The sequence below is a fragment of the Oncorhynchus nerka genome, linkage group LG1 (assembly GCF_034236695.1).
Source record: "Oncorhynchus nerka isolate Pitt River linkage group LG1, Oner_Uvic_2.0, whole genome shotgun sequence".
NCBI classification, from domain to species: domain Eukaryota; kingdom Metazoa; phylum Chordata; class Actinopteri; order Salmoniformes; family Salmonidae; genus Oncorhynchus; species Oncorhynchus nerka.
In genome coordinates, this window is record NC_088396.1 from 46,427,197 (window position 1) to 46,448,765 (window position 21,569).

The window sequence follows — 21,569 nt, forward strand, 5'->3', positions numbered from 1 at the left end:
CATGCTAGATAATATCTAGTAATATCATCAACCATGTGTAGTTAACTAGTGATTATGATTGATTGTTTTTTATAAGATAAGTTTAATGCTAGCTAGCAACTTACCTTGGCTTACTGCATTCACGTAACAGGCAGTCTCCTTGTGGAGTGCAACGAGAGAGAGGCAGGTCGTTATTGCGTTGGACTAGTTAACTGTAAGGTTGCAAGATTGAATCCCCCGAGCTGACAAGGTGAAAATCTGTCGTTCTGCCCCTGAACGAGGCAGTTAACGGACCGTTCCTCGGCCTGTCATTGAAAATAAGAATGTGTTCTTAACTGACTTGCCTAGTAAAATAAAGGTATACATTTTAATTTTTTTTTATCCGATTAATCGGTCGACCTCTAGTCTAGGATCCGAGGACAGATGCAGAGCCTCGTCTGACACCATTAAAAGGTCATTTTACCACCTTCACAAGAGCAGTCTCAGTGCTATGATGGGATCTAAAACCAGACTGAAGCATTTCGTATACATTGTTTGTCTTCAGGAAGGCAGTGAGTTTCTGCGCAACAGCCTTTTCTAACATTTTTGAGAGGAATGGAAGATTCGATATAGTTTTTTATATTTTCTGGGTCAAGGTTTGGCTTTTTAAGAGAGGCTTTATTCCTGCCACTTTCAGTGAGTTTGGTACACATCCAGTGGATAGAGAGCCGTTTATTATGTTCAACATAGGAGGGCCAAGCACAGGAAGCAGCTCTTTCAGTAGTTTAGTTGGAATAGGGTCCAGTATGCAGCTTCAAGGGTTAGAGGCCATGATTATTTTCATCATTGTGTCAAGAGATATAGTACTAGAACACTTGAGTGTCTCTCTTGATCCTAGGTCCTGGCAGAGTTGTGCAGACTCAGGACAACTGAGCTTTGAAGGAATATGCAGATTTAAAGAGGAGTCCATAATTTGCTTCCTAATAATCATGATCTTTTCCTCAAAAAGTATGCCAGTATGTCATCCAGTAAAGTCATCCAAAGATTGTTTACCTGTAATGCTGGTATACACATTCATTTTACAACAAGGTACATCATCTCTCAACAATAATGATCACAATCAGATTTCCTTCTACAGAGACCACTGTAGTAATTTAGAATCAGCACAATAAGTACCTATTGTCTAACTAACCATAATGATCTTGTCTCCTTTCCCCTCAGCAAGAAATCTCCTGCTCCAGATGTGGTCAAGTCGAACCCATCCAAACGCCACCGGGATCGGCTGAATGGGGAGCTGGACAGGCTGACAGGCCTCCTACCATTCCCTGAGGATGTGCGCTCTCGCCTGGACAAACTCTCTGTGCTCCGCATCAGCGTCGGCTACCTGAAGGTGAAGAGCTTCTTCAAAAGTGAGTTTCATATCAAGTACCAGTCAAGTACCAAATTAACCCCTCTAGGGTACGTGGGATGGTAGCATCCCACCTCGTCAACAGCCAGTGAAATTATAAGGCGCCAAATTCAAAACAACTGAAATCCCATAATTAAAATTCCTCAAACATACATATATTTTACACCATTTTAAAGATACAAGATACAATGTTGTAAATCCAGCCACAGTGTCCGATTTCAAAAAGGCTTAGCGACGAAAGCAAACCAAACAATTATGTTAGGTCAGAGCCAAGTCACAGAAAAACACAGCCATTTTTCCAGCCAAAGAGAGGAGTCACAAAAAGCAGAAATAGAGATAAAATGAATCACTAACCTTTGATGATCTTCATCAGATGACACTCATAGGACTTCATGTTACACAATACATGTATGTTTTGTTCAAAATCTGGTGATTTTGCAGAGAGCCACATCAATTTACAGAAATACTCATAATAAACAAAAGAAAAAAAGATACAACTGTCTCCTTAATGCAACCTCTGTGTCAGATTTTTTAAAAACTTTATGGAAAAATCACACCATGCAATAATCTGAGTACGAATGTCAGAATGCACTCCCAGGAATCCCAGTTCCACAATAAATGTTTGTTTTGTTCGATAATGTCCATCATTTATGTCCAAATATCTCCTTTTTGTATTCCAAACTCATGACGCACGGTCACTAGCAGCAGACGAAAAGTAAAAAAGTTCCGTTATAGTCCGTATGTCAAACGATGTATAGAATCAATCTTTAGGATGTTTTTGACATAAATCTTCAATAATGTTCCAAGCGGAGAATTCCTTTGTCTGTAGAATTGCAATGGAACAGAGCTAACTATCACGTGAACCCTGACTCATTCCCCTCTCATTCGCCCCCACTTCACAGTAGAAGCATCAAACAAGGTTCTAAAGACTGGTGACATCTAGTGGAAGCCTTCGGAAGTGCAACATGACCAATATCCTACTGTATCTTCAAAAGGGAATGAGTTGAAAAACTACAAACCTCAGATTTCCCACTTCCTGGTTGGATTTTTTCTCAGGTTTTTACCTGCCATATGAATTATGTTATACTCACAGACATCATTCAAACAGTTTTAGAAACTTCAAAGTGTTTTCTATCCAAATCCACAGTATGTGTACAGTATGTCCTGTCAGTGTCAAAATAACCCAAAGAGAATAGACAGATGCAGTAATAAACTAAAGCCTCTTGAGGAAATGTTGTGTAGTAGACTACAGTATTTAGCAGAGCATCAGCTGACCCAGGACATGTAAACATGACAACAATGACAAGTGGGTGGGCAGCAGGACAGCAACAGAGCGCAGACATTAATAACCCTTGTGTAGTCTTAGCATTCTGTATACTCCCCTTGTCCTAAGGGTAAAAAATTGACCCGTCTTCACTAAAACCCTCAAATAAAGCAGCTTAATTGAATTTTAAACCCCAAATCTATTTTGCATGAAGAAACAACCTGTCATTCACCACAAACTTTGTAAATATCTGGGTTTTCCCTCTTCACAATGCTGAAAGACTGCATTTAAATCAGTGGACACCACTCCTTTTATTACAACACACCCGGCATCATTGTTTTCTTTCCTGTTACTTTATTATTGTTATTATTATTATTATTGCTCAAGGCACTGAATAGGTATAAACATACATTTTTAGGAAAGAGATAGCACTTGTACAGCCTAAGAAAGTACCAGAAATGTGAAAAAAGTCTTGTACTTTTTGACAACATTGTGATATATTCTTATATACTGTACAATGAGGAATTCAACTACAAAATACTAGTCTTCTCACATTTTTTTAACCATTGCCCCCACCCACGAGGTTAACAAACAACAACAACAATAAATAAGAATAAAATAAGATAATAGATACAAAACAAAAACATACTGAACATAAATCAATCAACTCTATTTAGCACATGTAGGACAGTATACAAGTGTGTGTGCATGAACTTTGCAGATATATTCCTCACGTGCAGCACATAGTGTTTGTTTTACAGTCCTTCTTTGGGGGGCAGAATTGGCATCTCCTCCTCTTGCATGCCCCAGCTGCAGCCTTAGGTGGATAAGGACAAGATTCAGCTCCCTGAATTGCTTTCACAAGCGTTGCAGAGGCTGCTGTGCGGGCAAGGCGCTCCCATTTTTGAAAGTGCCTTTCCCAGCTGTAAAGGCCTCTCTCCCCCTTGTTGAGAGGAGTGCAGGTTGGAGCTCAGGCTTGTGCTTTCTAACTGTGCCAACCATGGTCATCTTCCTCTTCATAAGAGGTGAAGAAATTGTCATACGTGACATTGTGCCCCCTCAGTCTGTCACATCAAGCACAACCCACATCCTCTGGTTCTTCTCTGGGCCTCCACTGGTCGGCTTCCCTGTGTAGACGTGCATCTTCCATGCGTAGCTGGATTGTGTGTTACAGGCCACCCATATCTTGATGCCATACTTCGCTGGCTTGCTGGGCATATACTCCCAGAAAGGGAGTATCCGTGTCACAAAAAACAATCACATAAATCACTTACATTACAGATATGAAAATAAAAACTTACCTCTGAATGGAACCAGTTGCTCATCCATTACTTCAGGCCCAGGGTTGTAGAGGTACGCTCCACCCACTTCTCCCAGATCTCTCTTATGGCCGCCAGTTTGTCTCTCACACGTCTTGCAGGTCTTGACTCACATTTATTAAATATTTATTTAAACCCTCCAAATTTGTCATCTCTAGGATGATTTTTTTGATGGCTGGTGTGATGAACATGTAGAATGTTGAGGTGATGTCCTGGGCAAATGCATGTCTTGTGGGCCCTGGGGTCATCCTTATGACATTTTGTGCTGCCATCCTGCCTTGGTTGTCATATGGTGACAAGGACCATGTTATTATGCTGTTCTTTTAAAAAAAAATCTCTTTCAGCTTGGGTTATTTCTTCTTCATCTGAAGATGATGCATCGTGCTCTGGGTGTATTCTTCCCCATCTTCTTCTTCAGATACCTCCTCCTCTTCAAAATCATTGTCCTCTTTTCTCCTCCTGGACATCTGAATAAATCAGGTCTACGACCTGTTGGGCACTGAAACGTGCAGTCATGGCTTCAGCAAAGAGAGAACTGGGGGGACTGTCATCTGCAGCACCTTTATAGAGGGGGTGGGACTGTCATCTGCAGCACCTTTATAGAGGGGGACTGTCATCTGCAGCACCTTTATAGAGGGGGGACTGTCATCTGCAGCACCTTTATAGAGGGGGGGGACTGTCATCTGCAGCACCTTTATAGAGGGGGGGACTGTCATCTGCAGCACCTTTATAGAGGGGGGGGACTATCATCTGCAGCACCTTTATAGAGGTGGGGGACTGTCATCTGCAGCACCTTTATAGAGGTGGGGGGGGACTGTCATCTGCAGCATCTTTATAGCCTCTCTGACTGCATTCCCCATTAGTAAACAATGCTTTCAAGAAATATTTATTTTGTCTGACATTTTGTTTATTTTGTCTGTGAACTTGAGTCGTGTGGGGTCGTGGAGGGGAGATGCTGCACATTCGTTTTGTCTGATTTCAATCAGTAGCGCACACAATCTCAATTTCTCATGTGTGTGTGTGTGTCTTTGTGGTTTTTGTGGTGTGTGAATGATTTTATAGCTGCCTGGTCAAAAATGACCCTAACAGGCATTCTACACCACTCAAGTAGCGTGCACGAGCGTTGCAAAATAAATGTAGAAATCTATATTATTAAATTATTGCACCCACACTGCTCGCGCGCAACAACGAGCGTCTGCATTGCCAAGGGATAAAATAGATAGATTGTGCTGCAAGTCCTGCCTCTCCCATCTCCTCATTGGTTAATAGAAGCAGGTACCCACGTGCCATCTCCTCATTGGTTATACCCACGTGGGTGACTGAAAGACGAACAAGGTCAGTGGCGGTAATACACCTAATTTATCAAAGTTGCCAATCGCAATATTAAGTCATGAGAAGAAAAGGCCTAGAAGGACGAGAGATGATTCGGTTGACTGTTTTATGTGTGGATTAATTGTTGGAGTAGAGAACCTTGTGCATTTCAGGTAAAATAACAATGTTTATATCCCAGGACAAATTAACTAGCAACAGCAAGCTAGCTAAATAGGACAAATTAGCTAGCAAGTGCAAGCTAGCTAGCTAAATTGCCATAACGGTTTAATGCTTTTTGACCAGTCCCCAAATTAATGTAATTGGTTCAGAGTTTGTTTTGATATTTTAACCTGCGTGTCGTGATCGCATTTGGTGTGGGGGGACAAAATAAATGTATTCACGATTGCGCACGATGGCGCACGCTTGCAGCCGGTTTGGGTTCCGTGTTAGACAATCTTTTTACCCTCTAGGAAAAGTCATCAAATTTCAAGTTGAAAAAATATTATTTAGTGGGGTTTTCTCTGCTGTTACACATAGTGGTGGGTTATTTTTTGACCCTTAAGATGACACAAGGGATAAATCAAGATGTTGTTTGTCTAACCTGAGTCACCCAAATGTTTGGAGCCTCTGGGTTCATTTTTACTTTCAAATCAGACCACAACAAACTTGTCTCCAGTAATGCACTTGGTTAGTAGACCACAAAATAGGATGCTTTTTATTATACTGTATGATTTAAATGGATTACTGTACATCAGTGAATCTCTCTGATACGTCATGGCTGTGATGGGGAACATGGCAACAAAAATAGTTAACTAAACGGGCTGTGGAGAACATGATTCCTGAACCAAAATAATTGTTTAAAAAAATACTCATAGCAAAATACTCCAATCAGCATCTGTCTTGGTTAACTATGTCTTAATGGTCCTTCTATCTAAACATTTCTATGAATTTTTACCATGTGTTGTTGTGGTTGATGATAATCGATAGGAGGATCCTTTGTAGAACTATTTTTGGTACTAGGTAGAACCCTTTTGGGTTCCTTTCCACAGAGGGTTCTACCTGGAACCAAGAAGGGTCTTCCTATGGGGACAGCTGAAGAACCCTTTTGGGTTCCTTTCCACAGAGGGTTCTACCTGGAACCAAGAAGGGTCTTCCTATGGGGACAGCTGAAGAACCCTTTTGGGTTCCTTTACACAGAGGGTTCTACCTGGAACCAGGAAGGGTCTTCCTATGGGGACAGCTGAAGAACCCTTTTGTGACCCTTCCATGTCGTTGTTGTCCCCCCCCCCATTCACACACACACACTTACCCTGTGACTAGGACCAAGACACTGACATAAACCAAATGTTTGGTTCTAAATTATACAGAACAATGTCCAGTGACTCATAAGATGACTCATCATTGAAAAACCAACTCCAACACCCACAACATGTCAGCCATTAAGGGTTAACAGACATCAAAGCCGGAGTGTTGGCAGATGACTTGCTGAGTCAGTTATCTTGGCACCTCTGGCACCGCCACCATATCCTCTCAGTCTCCATGTCCTTTTCCACTCTCAACCCTGCACAACTCTAGACGATGGTGTATATGGGCAGTTATATCTGTACAAACAACCAATGGCTTGTTTATTCACATTCTCATTGAATCCTCAGTAACTCAACCTCTACTGCCATAGGCACCAAGAAGAGGTGCTGAAGGGGGCTGGGCAATGGTTTACGAGGTGTTAGAACTATCCCTCTCTTCCCACACTGTATTTAGCTCAGAAATATGCCTGGGCTGTGTACAGCACAAGGCTTTGCTGATGTTAAGAATGGGTAGGCGTCGCTAGTGTTGAACGAGTGCAGCTCAGCTCATCTTCAACCAGAGGAGATTACATTCCTAAAGATAGTTGACTCCTGCCCATACATCTTAGTGCCCTCTCACCCCTTTCGCTCCCACACAAGAGACAGTCACGCCAACAGGCTCATTCTCAGAGACAAGTTCTTATCTCACCTTTGCATAGTGTAAGTGTGTGACTTGGTGATTCATACATGTCTAGTCATGTCTAATTTCAAAGATGAGCTATGAAGGATTGAAGTATGATTCTGGTCTGTTGAGGTGGATAGAGAGGAGAATGATAAATATGTCTGTGAGGCAGATTATGCCCTCTCTCTTTCTCTCTCTCTTTTTCTTTATCTGTCTCTCTATCTATCTGTCTGTCTCTGAGGTGTGTTGTTCTTCTGTCATTTCTTTTTCACTTTTTTAAAGTAGAACTGCACTTCCTGATTTGGCCTCGTTTTTCATCAGTGCTAATTTAAAAGATGCTAGCGGCCATGACTGAGGGCAAACGAGTTATCTTTGGGGTGTGGTTTCATGTGGGTGGTGTTTTGGGGTGTGTCTTTGCCATTCCATCACACCAAACAATAGCTAATTCGGTTATATGTGGGCTAAAGTAGAGAATAAGAAGTTAACAGAAAGTTAAGCTGGCGCTGACCTTGTGTTTACCAAGCTGACAGCAGCTAGCTAGCATAATAGCTAGCTGCAGCTGGCTAGCCTATCTAATGATAGCTAGCTGATATTTCTTTGTCAAATCAGAGTTATACCAAGATAGACGTGTTTGTGTGGGTTCCTCCTGCACACTCTGCTCCCTAAAGAGTAATGTGACTGGATGAAAGACCCACGCCTCCCTTCACACTCCTACTGGCACTGTGTGACCCACAACTCCCTACACACTCCTACTGGCACTATGTGACCCACAACTCCCTACACACTCCTACTGGCACTGTGTGACCCACAACTCCCTACACACTCCTACTGGCACTGTGTGCCTTCGTCCACGGGGAGGATCTTTTACAGCACACACACAACGACACAGACACATAAGCACACACATAAGCACACACACACACACACACACACACATAAGCACACACACACACACACACACACATCCAATGTCAGCGCACATTTGTGCAATGGCAGCTTCAAGGGCACTGGACCCGTCCCGTATATAACGGTCAGGTTTTTTTCTCCTGACACTGTGAGGCTACTTCCCCGTTATTATCATGTGCTGGAGGAACAGACAGATGGTGACACCGCAGCGATGCAGCGGCATTCCCATACTGCTATGAGTGGCATGTTTATGGGCATACAGCACATGCCAATGTTACCCCGAACACTTTGACCCTCCTATGGCATCCACAGGTTGTGGACAAGCTGCACCTGAAACGAAGCACACCTGTCTCAGCCGGTCAACAAGTTTAAAGAGCATAGTGTCCATGCCAATTTAGCCTTGCATGACATGGTGTTTTAACGACCAGGCTGGTCAGCTCAAAGGGTCTCGGTTGTATTGATTTTCATTCTTAATTTGATATGAGAGAACAATGGACGCAAGGTCATTTATACACTTGGCAATATCAGATTACATCATCGCACATCGCACTTATGGTCCCTACTGTGAAGTAACCAAAGAGCTTTGATGTCATTCATTGTGATGTCGTTCATTGTGATGTCGTTCATTGTCTTATGTTTCCGTCGGACGGGTTGAATTCCCAGAGACCGTGGTATTGTATTGTGTTATAGTGTCAGTTGGATATCTCAAAGGGGTCAGCGATCACAGAAGAGTATGCACTTAGAACAGTAGCAAAAAGAATCATGAGTTTTCATTGTATGTTTTCTGGTGAAAACATTACACATGGCACCATTATATAATACAACATCATATAATATATTTATCTTAGCATCGCAGGAGCACAATAGTGAGGCATACATGTAGTATACAGATTAGAGGTCGACCGATTATGATTTTTCAATGCCGATACCGATACGGATTATTGGAGGAACAAAAAAGCCGATACCAATTAATCGGACAATTTATTATTATTTTTATTTGTAATAATGACATTTACAACAATACTGAATGAATACAAAGAGTCGGAATACTTATGTAAATAAGTATTGTTTTTTAAAAATAAATTGCAAAAATTTAGAAAACCCTTGTTTTTGCTTAGTCATTATGGAGTATTGTGTATAGATTGATGAGGGGGGGGGGATGATTTAATCCGTTTCAAAATAAGGCTGTAACGTAACAAAATGTGCTACTTGGGCGAGGCAAGAACCTGTGACCTCTAAAGGCCTGCTACTTGGGCGAGGCAAGAACCTGTGACCTCTAAAGGCCTGCTACTTGGGAGAGACAAGAGCCTTTGTTTTGTAGAGGTCTTGTCGTTTGTTATTGAATCATGATTAACTGATCATCAGTCCAAGCTGATTTGTGTAAAACTCTTTAAACTCCAGTTGTAATTCACCTGTCAACCCAATATCAACATATCCAAGAGAGGCCATTTTATTGAAGTGACAGGTTGTATTCCACTCACTCAGTGTTTCGCCTTTCAGTATAGCTTGAGAATCCATCGTTTTAATTATGTTTTCATCTCTACTAACCAAATTTGGTGTTCTGATCCCACTGCTGACACCATACACCACCTTTTCTGCCTTTTTTTTGGATCCGAAGAACGTTAGACGTTGTAACATGCACACCATTCTGCCCAGGACACAGGCATTAAGATTGGTCCCAAAAAACAATCCAGTTTGATTGAAGTATAACCTGGGTAACTAACATACAGTAAGAAATGGCATAGTTTATGATTAGTTATCTTTTGTTGGAAGGTTGACATGAGGAAGGCAGGTGGTGGTCAAACCTTCAGTAGATCCACTGATGTTGTGCTCCTTCACCCTCTCACTGCCGTTGTCCTGCTTCACCCTCTCACTGCCGTTGTCCTTCTTCACCCTCTCACTGTCGTTGTCCTCCTTCACTCTCTCACTGCCGTTGTCCTCCCTCTCACTGCCGTTGTCCTCCTTCACCCTCTCACTGCCATTGTCCTCCTTCACCCTCTCACTGCCGTTGTCCTCCTTCACCCTCTCACTGCCGTTGTCCTCCTTCACCCTCTCACTGCCGTTGTCCTCCTTCACCCTCTCACTGTCGTTGTCCTCCTTCACCCTCTCACTGCCGTTGTCCTCCTTCACCCTCTCACTGCCGTTGTCCTCCTTCTCCCTCTCACTGCCGTTGTCCTCCTTCACCCTCTCACTGCCGTTGTCCTCCTTCACCCTCTCACTGCCGTTGTCCTCCTTCACCCTCTCACTGCCGTTGTCCTCCTTCACCCTCTCACTGCCGTTGTCCTCCTTCAGCCTCTCACTGCCGTTGTCCTCCTTCACCCTCTCACTGCCGTTGTCCTCCTTCACCCTCTCACTGCCGTTGTCCTCCTTCACCCTCTCACTGCCGTTGTCCTCCTTCTCCCTCTCACTGCCGTTGTCCTCCTTCACCCTCTCACTGCCGTTGTCCTCCTCCACCCTCTCACTGCCGTTGTCCTCCTCCACCCTCTCACTGCCGTTGTCCTCCTTCACCCTCTCACTCCCGTTGTCCTCCTTCACCCTCTCACTGCCGTTGTCCTCCTCCACCCTCTCACTGCCGTTGTCCTCCTTCACACTCTCACTGCCGTTGTCCTCCTTCACCCTCTCACTGCCGTTGTCCTCCTTCACCCTCTCACTGCCGTTGTCCTGCTTCACCCTCTCACTGCCGTTGTCCTCCTTCACCCTCTCACTGCCGTTGTCCTCCTTCACCCTCTCACTGTCGTTGTCCTCCTTCACCCTCTCACTGCCGTTGTCCTCCTTCTCCCTCTCACTGCCGTTGTCCTCCTTCACCCTCTCACTGCCGTTGTCCTCCTTCACCCTCTCACTGCCGTTGTCCTCCTTCACCCTCTCACTGCCGTTGTCCTCCTTCACCCTCTCACTGCCGTTGTCCTCCTTCACCCTCTCACTGCCGTTGTCCTCCTTCTCCCTCTCACTGCCGTTGTCCTCCTTCTCCCTCTCACTGCCGTTGTCCTCCTTCACCCTCTCACTGCAGTTGTCCTCCTTCACCCTCTCACTGCCGTTGTCCTCCTCCACCCTCTCACTGCCGTTGTCCTCCTCCACCCTCTCACTGCCGTTGTCCTCCTCCACCCTCTCACTGCCGTTGTCCTCCTCCACCCTCTCACTGCCGTTGTCCTCCTTCACCCTCTCACTGCCGTTGTCCTCCTTCACCCTCTCACTGCCGTTGTCCTCCTTCACCCTCTCACTGCCGTTGTCCTCCTTCACCCTCTCACTGCCGTTGTCCTCCTTCACCCTCTCACTGCCGTTGTCCTCCTTCACCCTCTCACTGCCGTTGTCCTCCTTCTCCATCTCACTGCCGTTGTCCTCCTTCCCCCTCTCACTGCCGTTGTCCTCCTTCTCCCTCTCACTGTCGTTGTCCTCCTTCACCCTGTCACTGCCGTTGTCCTCCTTCTCCCTCTCACTGCCGTTGTCCTCCTTCACCCTCTCACTGCCATTGTCCTCCTTCTCCCTCTCACTGTCGTTGTCCTCCTTCACCCTGTCACTGCCGTTGTCCTCCTTCTCCCTCTCACTGCCGTTGTCCTCCTTCACCCTCTCACTGCCGCTGTCCTCCTCCCTCTCATTGTCTGCCTGTGTGTTGTTTTTTGCTCTTTCCAGGCTGGCCTGCTACCATGGTTTATACTCTGACATTTAACAAATTCCACCGATGATCACTCTGTTGTTTTTTAAAGCTATAATCAACAGACTATGACCCAATTCAGAGCTTTATAGAGAATTGTCAGGCAATGAGAAACATGGAGGATGCATTAGTCTTTCTGTGAGTCATATCTCTCAGGGCATTGAAGAATTGTGAAATATCAACAACAAAATACAAGCTAGGCAAGATGACACTAATTCCCCCTCCTTTAGAACAGCAAAGAATTCAGAGGAAAACAAACAACATTTTGTGATGCTAACAAGCATGACATTTCAAGGAGACCCTGTTTTGGGAGAACGGTTATATTTTGTCTGATGTGGCTGTGGGGGTGTCATGGAGGTCATGGAGGTCGCGGAGTTAGCGTAGCAGTTAAGAGCGTTGGGCCAGTAGCCTCTGCCGAGTGCCCAACAATGTTCCGGTTTTCATGGAAAATGGAAAACAGGCCTGTGACTTGACTTCCGCTTATGGACATTAAACAAGGTGACACTCCATCTTAGCTCCTCCTCCACATTTACTGGATTGGTTCAAACAGTGCTGAAGAGAACCTCCCCCGACAGTTTTTTTTCTTCTTCTGGTCAAGACCAGTATGTAGGGGATCTAGTTTCAGGCATTTATGTCTGCTATGTAAGGTTATTGGGCCAGTAACCGAAAGGTCGCTGGTTGGAATCCCCAAGCAAGGCACTTAACTCTAATTGCTCCTGTAAATTGCTCTGGATAAGAGCATCTGCTAAATTACTAAAATGTAAATGTAACAATCTAACATGGCTCACATTGACCCCATTCTCTTCTCTGAAAGGGAAGGTCACAGAAGGAATATAAACCACCATTACCACTCACACCCTATCAAGCATAATACCCTCCACTATTACTCACCACCATCACTATCTGATCAGAAGGGCTAAATGTAGACAGGACATATGCAGTGCCTTCGGATAGTGTTCAGACCCGTTGACTTTTTCCACATTTTGTTACGTTCCACCCTTATTCTAAAATTGATTAGATTGCTTTTATCCCTCATCAATCTACACACAATACCCCATAATGACAAAGCAAAATAAGTATTCAGACCCTTTACTCAGTACTTGAAGAACCTTTGGCAGTGATTACAGCATCGAGTCTTCTTGTGTATGACCCTACAAGCTTGGCACACATCTATTTGGAGAGTTTATCCCATTATTCTCTGCAGATCCTCCGAAGCTCTGTCAGGTTGGATGGGGAGCGTTGTGCACAGCTATTTTCAGATCTCTCCAAAGATGTTCGATTGGGTTCAAGTCCAGGCTCTGGTTGGGCCACCCAAGGACATTCAGAGACTTGTCCCGAACCGTTGCCCTCAGTCTGAGGTCCTGAGCGCTTTGGAGCAGGTTTTCATCAAGGATTATTTTTTTCAATTTAACTAGGCAAGTCCGTTAAGAACAAATTCTTATTTACAATGACGGTCTACCGGGGAACAGTGGGTTAACCGCCTTGTTCAGGGGCAGAACGACAGATTTTTACCTTGTCAGCTCGGGAATTCGATCTAGCAACCTTTCGGTTACTGGCCCAACAATATAAACACTAAGCTACCTGCCGCCCCCTAGGCTCTCTCTGTACTTTTCTCCGTTCATCCTTCCCTCGATCCTGACTAATCTCTGTCACTGAAAAACATCCCCACAGCATGATGCTGCCACGACCATGCTTCATCGTAGGGATGGTGCCAGGTTTCCTCCAGACGTGACACTTGGCATTCCGGTCCAAAAAGTTAAATCTTGGTTTCATCAGACCAGACAATCTTGTTTCTCATAGTCTGAGAGTCTTCCGATGTCTTTTGGAAAACTCAAAGTTTCAAACTTCTTCCATTTAAGAATGATGGAGGCCGCTGTGTTCTTGGGGACCTTCAATGCTGCAGAAATGTTTTGGTACCCTTCCCCAGATCTGTTCCTCAACACAATCCTGTCTCGGAGTTGTACAGATAATTCCTTAGACCTCATGGCTTGGTTTTTGCTCTGACATGCACTGTCAACTGTGGGACCTTATATAGACAGGTGTGTGCCTTTCCAAATCATGTTGAATCAATTGAATGTACCACAGGTGGACTCCAATCAAGTTGTAGAAACATCTCAAGGATGATCAATGGAAACAGGATGCACCTGAGCTCAATTTCGAGTCTCATAGCAAACTTCTGAATAGTTCAAAAACCCGTTTTTGCTGTGTCGTTATGGGATTTTGTGTGTAGATTTTAGAATAAGACTGTAAAATAACAAAATATGGAAAAAGTCAAGGACTATACGGCACTGTGATAAAAGGCAGAATATGTTTCCTTTCCTTACAGTCATAACAGAAAGTAATAGAATATGTTTCCTTTTCCTCCGGTCATAACAGGAAGTAACAGAAGATGTTTTCCTCCACTCCGGTCATAACAGGAAGTAACAGAAGATGTTTCCTTTCCCTCCAGTCATAACAGGAAGTAACAGGAACATTAATCAAGTGAATGAATGAGGGATGGCCTTATAGGGAAGCTGGCTCACACCATTGGCTCTCTCTGTGTTGTTATACCCACCCTTTCCTGCACACCTGCGTGAGAATAGAGAGATCTGTGTTCTAGATCTGCTAGAACTAAATGTTTTCAAATCAAGATAATATTCCTGTATGCATAGCTGGCATGGTTTCATTTCTCTCCCTCTTTCTGACGCTGTGCCGCCAACCCCCTCCCCCCACTACCCTGCCAGCCCCTCTCTCTCTCTATGACAACATATTGCACTTTCCTTTATTCTCATTAACTCCGAGATAAGAGATATCAGATAACTTTCTTGCACAATCTGACTTTCATCTGACTGTCAACTGCATGAAACATTTTCTCTATTATTCTCTATTTTAGAGCTCCTTTCAGTCTTGTAAGAGCTGGTACTCAGTATCTCTTTCTGGCTAGCACGGTCTCCCTGGCTAGCGCGGTCTCTCTCTCTGGCTAGTGCGGTCTCTCTGGCTAGTGCGGTCTCTCTGGCTAGCGTGGTCTCTCTTTCTGGCTAGCACCCTCTTTCTTTCTTTCTGGCTAGCACCCTCTTTCTTTCTGGCTAGCACCCTCTTTCTTTCTGGCTAGCACCCTCTTTCTTTCTTTCTGGCTAGCACCCTCTTTCTTTCTTTCTGGCTAGCACCCTCTTTCTTTCTTTCTGGCTAGCACCCTCTTTCTTTCTTTCTGGCTAGCACCCTCTTTCTTTCTTTCTGGCTAGCACCCTCTTTCTTTCTTTCTGGCTAGCACCCTCTTTCTTTCTTTCTGGCTAGCACGGTCTCTCTTTCTGGCTAGCACCCTCTTTCTTTCTGGCTAGCACGGTCTCTCTGGCTAGTGCGGTCTCTCTGGCTAGCATGGTCTCTCTTTCTGGCTAGCACCCTCTTTCTTTCTTTCTGGCTAGCACCCTCTTTCTTTCTTTCTGGCTAGCACCCTCTTTCTTTCTTTCTGGCTAGCACCCTCTTTCTTTCTTTCTGGCTAGCACCCTCTTTCTTTCTTTCTGGCTAGCACCCTCTTTCTTTCTGGCTAGCACCCTCTTTCTTTCTTTCTGGCTAGCACCCTCTTTCTTTCTTTCTGGCTAGCACCCTCTTTCTTTCTTTCTGGCTAGCACGGTCTCTCTTTCTGGCTAGCACCCTCTTTCTTTCTGGCTAGCACGGTCTCTCTGGCTAGTGCGGTCTCTCTGGCTAGCATGGTCTCTCTTTCTGGCTAGCACCCTCTTTCTTTCTTTCTGGCTAGCACCCTCTTTCTTTCTTTCTGGCTAGCACCCTCTTTCTTTCTTTCTGGCTAGCACCCTCTTTCTTTCTTTCTGGCTAGCACCCTCTTTCTTTCTGGCTAGCGCAGTCTTTCTTTCTTTCTGGCTAGCACCCTCTTTCTTTCTTTCTGGCTAGCACCCTCTTTCTTTCTTTCTGGCTAGCACCCTCTTTCTTTCTGGCTAGCACCCTCTTTCTTTCTGGCTAGCACCCTCTTTCTTTCTGGCTAGCACCCTCTTTCTTTCTTTCTGGCTAGCACCCTCTTTCTTTCTTTCTGGCTAGCACCCTCTTTCTTTCTTTCTGGCTAGCACGGTCTCTCTTTCTGGCTAGCACCCTCTTTCTTTCTGGCTAGCACGGTCTCTCTGGCTAGTGCTGTCTCTCTGGCTAGCATGGTCTCTCTTTCTGGCTAGCACCCTCTTTCTTTCTTTCTGGCTAGCACCCTCTTTCTTTCTTTCTGGCTAGCACCCTCTTTCTTTCTTTCTGGCTAGCACCCTCTTTCTTTCTTTCTGGCTAGCACCCTCTTTCTTTCTTTCTGGCTAGCACCCTCTTTCTTTCTGGCTAGCGCAGTCTTTCTTTCTTTCTGGCTAGCACCCTCTTTCTTTCTTTCTGGCTAGCACCCTCTTTCTTTCTTTCTGGGTAGCACCCTCTTTCTTTCTTTCTGGCTAGCGCAGTCTCTCTTTCTGGCTAGCGCAGTTTTTATTTCTTTCTGGCTAGCGCAGTCTCTCTTTCTGGCTAGCGCGGTCTCTCTTTCTGGCTAGCGCGGTCTCTCTTTCTGGCTAGCGCGGTCTCTCTTTCTGGCTAGCGCGGTCTCTCTAGCACCGTCTTTCTTTCTGGCTAGCACCCTCTTTCTTTCTGGCTAGTACCCTCTTTCTTTCTTTCTGGCTAGCACCCTCTCTTTCTTTCTGGCTAGCACAGTCTCTCTTTCTGGCTAGCACCCTCTTTCTTTCTTTCTGGCTAGCACGGTCTCCCTGGCTATCGCGGTCTCTCTCTCTGGCTAGTGCGGTCTCTCTGGCTAGTGCGGTCTCTCTGGCTAGCATGGTCTCTCTTTCTGGCTAGCACCCTCTTTCTTTCTTTCTGGCTAGCACCCTCTTTCTTTCTTTCTTGCTAGCACCCTCTTTCTTTCTGGCTAGCACCCTCTTTCTTTCTTTCTGGCTAGCACCCTCTTTCTTTCTTTCTGGCTAGCACCCTCTTTCTTTCTGGCTAGCACCCTCTTTCTTTCTGGCTAGCACCCTCTTTCTTTCTTTCTGGCTAGCACCCTCTTTCTTTCTTTCTGGCTAGCACCCTCTTTCTTTCTTTCTGGCTAGCACCCTCTTTCTTTCTGGCTAGCACGGTCTCCCTGGCTATCGTGGTCTCTCTCTCTGGCTAGTGCGGTCTCTCTGGCTAGTGCGGTCTCTCTGGCTAGCATGGTCTCTCTTTCTGGCTAGCACCCTCTTTCTTTCTTTCTGGCTAGCACCCTCTTTCTTTCTTTCTTGCTAGCACCCTCTTTCTTTCTGGCTAGCACGGTCTCTCTTTCTGGCTAGCACCCTCTTTCTTTCTTTCTGGCTAGCACCCTCTTTCTTTCTTTCTGGCTAGCACCCTCTTTCTTTCTTTCTGGCTAGCACCCTCTTTCTTTCTTTCTGGCTAGCACAGTCTTTCTTTCTTTCTGGCTAGCACAGTCTTTCTTTCTTTCTGGCTAGCACCCTCTTTCTTTCTTTCTGGCTAGCGCCGTCTCTCTTTCTTTCTGGCTAGCGCAGTCTTTCTTTCTTTCTGGCAAGCACCCTCTTTCTTTCTTTCTGGCTAGCACCCTCTTTCTTTCTTTCTGGCTAGCACCCTCTTTCTTTCTTTCTGGCTAGCGCAGTCTTTCTTTCTTTCTGGCTAGCACCCTCTTTCTTTCTTTCTTTCTGGCTAGCACCCTCTTTCTTTCTTTCTGGCCTACACCCTCTTTCTTTCTTTCTGGCTAGCACCCTCTTTCTTTCTGGCTAGCGCAGTCTTTCTTTCTTTCTGGCTAGCACCCTCTTTCTTTCTTTCTGGCTAGCACCCTCTTTCTTTCTTTCTGGCTAGCGCAGTCTCTCTTTCTGGCTAGCGCAGTCTCTCTTTCTGGCTAGCGCAGTTTTTATTTATTTCTGGCTAGCGCAGTCTCTCTTTCTGGCTAGCGCATTCTCTCTTTCTGGCTAGCGCGGTCTCTCTTTCTGGCTAGCGCGGTCTCTCTTTCTGGCTAGCGCAGTCTCTCTTTCTGGCTAGTGCGGTCTCTCTGGCTAGCGCGGTCTCTCTTTCTGGCTAGCGCGGTCTCTCTTTCTGGCTAGCGCGGTCTCTCTTTCTGGCTAGCGCGGTCTCTCTTTCTGGCTAGCGCGGTCTCTCTTTCTGGCTAGCGCGGTCTCTCTTTCTGGCTAGCGCGGTCTCTTTCTAGCACCGTCTCTCTTTCTGGCTAGCACCGTCTCTCTTATCTCGGAGTTCCAGATTTAAGTATGAAATCAGTGTATTCAGAGAACACAATGCACTACCTTGATGGGCTATTAAGTCATGTCTTTCTTGTACATAATACACTGTAGATAAAGCTCTCCTAAATAGCCAACCCAGCTGTATTACCTCCCCCTCTTTCAGTTAATTAAATACTGTTGAAAATATGTCAACTTCTATAAGGGCTACGGCAGTTCATTCTACTCTGAATGAAAGGAAGTCACTCCTCTTGCCTGGAGGGAATCACATCGAGGAAACATCAAACATCAAAAGCTTGTTCTACAGTTCTAGAATCCTCTAATGGTGTTTGTGACAGACAGAGGAGTCCACAGTGGGCTGCTAGTTATTAAGGCTCTCTCAGAGCGGTGTCGGGTTTCATAGCCAGGCATACTGAAAAACACTGACATGGTCAATCAGCCATGGTAGAATAGGGTCAAAACATCCTATTCTCTCTAGTCAAATGTCATTGGGTGGATGATGACATCAGATATACTCATAAAACATATGGATTCAAATCAGACACTTCTGCTGCTTGTTTTAGTAACGCTTGGAGGGTGGAAAGGGAGATTGATTTGTTAGCTATTCTACGGTACGATCGTGTCTAGCTGCTGCCCAAACCTTTAACTTTATCATGTATTTGCTTACTGTTATTTAAACTGAATCACCTGGTTGTACGCATGAATGTATGCTGACAGGAATGAACCAGGGGCTGTGAATTGAGGTGTATGCTGAGTAAACATATATAATGGACTGTGAACAGACGTCTCTTGGTTTTCCTAGTAGATAATAGAGGCCTTATGTAGGCCCCATTCAGGCTCTTTGAAAAGCCTCTGTCTTCAAATCAGCTGTGGGTTTTGTTCAAAGTTTTCATGAGAAAATTGATGCGAGCTTGCCTTTGTTTCATGGCTCATCTGTGATCGTAAAAGAGAATGCTGGCATTATGACAAGGTGTTGCATAAGCAGCTGACTGTGTGAAGGATAAGAGTCCTATCAGTAATCAATGCAGGTTTTTTACAGCATGAAAATGCATGTATTTTACAGATGTAGGATCTTAATTTGAGACAGTTTACTACAGCATGAAAATAATCCTACAGCAACAGAAAATGTGAATTATTATGTGGATTATAATTCATGGACATTTTTTGTAGGAGTTTTGTAGGAGGGAAACGTGGAAGTGGTAATTTCAGAAACTTCAGAATCCTTTTGAAACTTCAAAATACACTACACGTTTTAAATCTCCTGCATTCCTACATGTATTTGTAGTACATCATTTTGTAATGACTGCTGAACTGAGAAAGAACAAATACAGAGAGAACAGTGTAGGAGCTGTGAGGTTCTGGAACGATCTGGATGACCACCAAACAGTCCAGCCGACCTGGCAGTGTCGGGTGCTGATTGTGTTAAACCTTGAGTCTGTTCCAAAGACAGGTTTTCGTATTGCAAGCATATAGCAACTTACACACACACACACACACACACACACACACACACACACACCCTCCTCACTCATGGGCCCCTAGGGCTTTTGTAAGCAATACCGACAAGAACGATTCCCTTATCTGAGCAGCCGCCGCAGGAAAATCCCAGGATGTGGCCTCTCCCAAGGCCATCCATCCACTCTAGTCACGCAATGCTTTTAGGGGGAACTCACACCCCCCCGCCTGACTCCTCTTGGCAAGCGCCTACACAGTACGCACACACACCACATATAGGTGAATGTAAACACGCTCACACAAAGTCATGCACATCTAGAAACAGACATTAACAAGCACACACACATACAGAACGCTGCTCAGGCTCAAGTCTCTGAACAAACTCCCAGGCAAAAAAAAGCAGTGTGTCAAACAACCAAACAGACAAAACATCAGATCGCATGACAAACACTGCACTCTACCTACTGTGCAGCCCTACCGCCTTTCTCTGACAGGCACACTCTCCAAAACACACACTGCAAGACAGGCCAATCCAAGGCTAAATCTGGAGCATCCAAAACACACACTGCAAGACAGGCCAATCCAAGGCTAAATCTGGAGCATCCAAAACACACACTGCAAGACAGGCCAATCCAAGACAAAACCTGGACCCTCCAACCCATGTTGGTGATAGTAAGTGGGCCCTTAGCAGCACACTGTGCACACTGTGTTCTGTGTTCTTTCTTTTGTTTCTGTTGTTAACTGCTAACGTTTATTGCACTGTTATGTGTGGTTGTCACCATGTAGTACTGTGTGGTTACTGCTCTCCTGGGTTGTCACCATGTAGTACTGTGTGGTTACTGCTCTCCTGGGTTGTCACCATGTAGTACTGTGTGGTTACTGCTCTCCTGGGTTGTCACCATGTAGTACTGTGTGGTTACTGCTCTCCTTGGTTGTCACCATGTAGTACTGTGTGGTTACTGCTCTCCTGGGTTGTCACCATGTAGTACTGTGTGGTTACTGCTCTCCTGGGTTGTCACCATGTAGTACTGTGTGGTTACTGCTCTCCTTGGTTGTCACCATGTAGTACTGTGTGGTTACTGCTCTCCTTGGTTGTCACCATGTAGTACTGTGTGGTTACTGCTCTCCTGGGTTATCACCATGTAGTACTGTGTGGTTACTGCTCTCCTTGGTTGTCACCATGTAGTACTGTGTGGTTACTGCTCTCCTGGGTTGTCACCATGTAGTACTGTGTGGTTACTGCTCTCCTGGGTTGTCACCATGTAGTACTGTGTGGTTACTGCTCTCCTGGGTTGTCACCATGTAGTACTGTGTGGTTACTGCTCTCCTGGGTTGTCACTTGGCTGCCAGACTGGGGAGGTCAGTGGTGTTCCTGCAGCTGAGGAGGAGAGGCCTGAAGGGATCCCATTACCCAATAGGACCAGGCTAGTCCCCTAGTGAACCCAATAGGACCAGGCTAGTCCCCTAGTGAACCCAATAGGACCAGGCTAGTCCCCTAGTGAACCAGACCCAATAGAGCCAGGCTAGTCCCCTAGTGAACCCAATAGGACCAGGCTAGTCCCCTAGTGAACCCAATAGGACCAGGCTAGTCCCCTAGTGAACCAGACCCAATAGAGCCAGGCTAGTCCCCTAGTGAACCAGACCCAATAGAGCCAGGCTAGTCCCCTAGTGAACCCAATAGGACCAGGCTAGCCCCCCAGTGAACCCAATAGGACCAGGCTAGTCCCCTAGTGAACCCAATAGGACCAGGCTAGTCCCCCAGTGAACCCAATAGGACCAGGCTAGTCCCCCAGTGAACCCAATAGGACCAGGCTAGTCCCCCAGAGACCCCAATGGGACCAGGCTAGTCCCCCAGTGAACCCAATAGGACCAGGCTAGTCCCCCAGTGAACCCAATAGGACCAGGCTAGTCCCCCAGTTAACCCAATAGGACTAGGCTAGTCCCCCAGTGAACCCAATAGGACCAGGCTAGTCCCCCAGTGAACCCAATAGGACTAGGCTAACCACCAGTGAACCCAATAGGACCAGGCTAACCCCCAGTGAACCCAATAGGACCAGGCTAGTCCCCCAGTGAACCCAATAGGGCCAGGCTTGCCCCCCAGTGAACCAGACCCAATAGGACCAGGCTAACCCCCAGTGAACACAATAGGACTAGGCTAACCACCAGTGAACCC

At 45.5% G+C, this 21,569-nt stretch overlaps 1 protein-coding gene across 1 annotated transcript in view; it reads left to right on the forward strand.

Annotated features, from left to right (window-relative positions):
* The window catches only part of LOC115130440 (aryl hydrocarbon receptor), an 86,456-nt gene that overhangs the window by 41,177 nt on the left and 23,710 nt on the right, over window positions 1–21,569 (forward strand). The window contains exon 2 of the mRNA XM_029661594.2: window positions 1,180–1,367. Coding sequence (XP_029517454.2) covers window positions 1,180–1,367 — 188 coding nt within the window. The remainder of the gene's footprint in view (window positions 1–1,179; window positions 1,368–21,569) is intronic.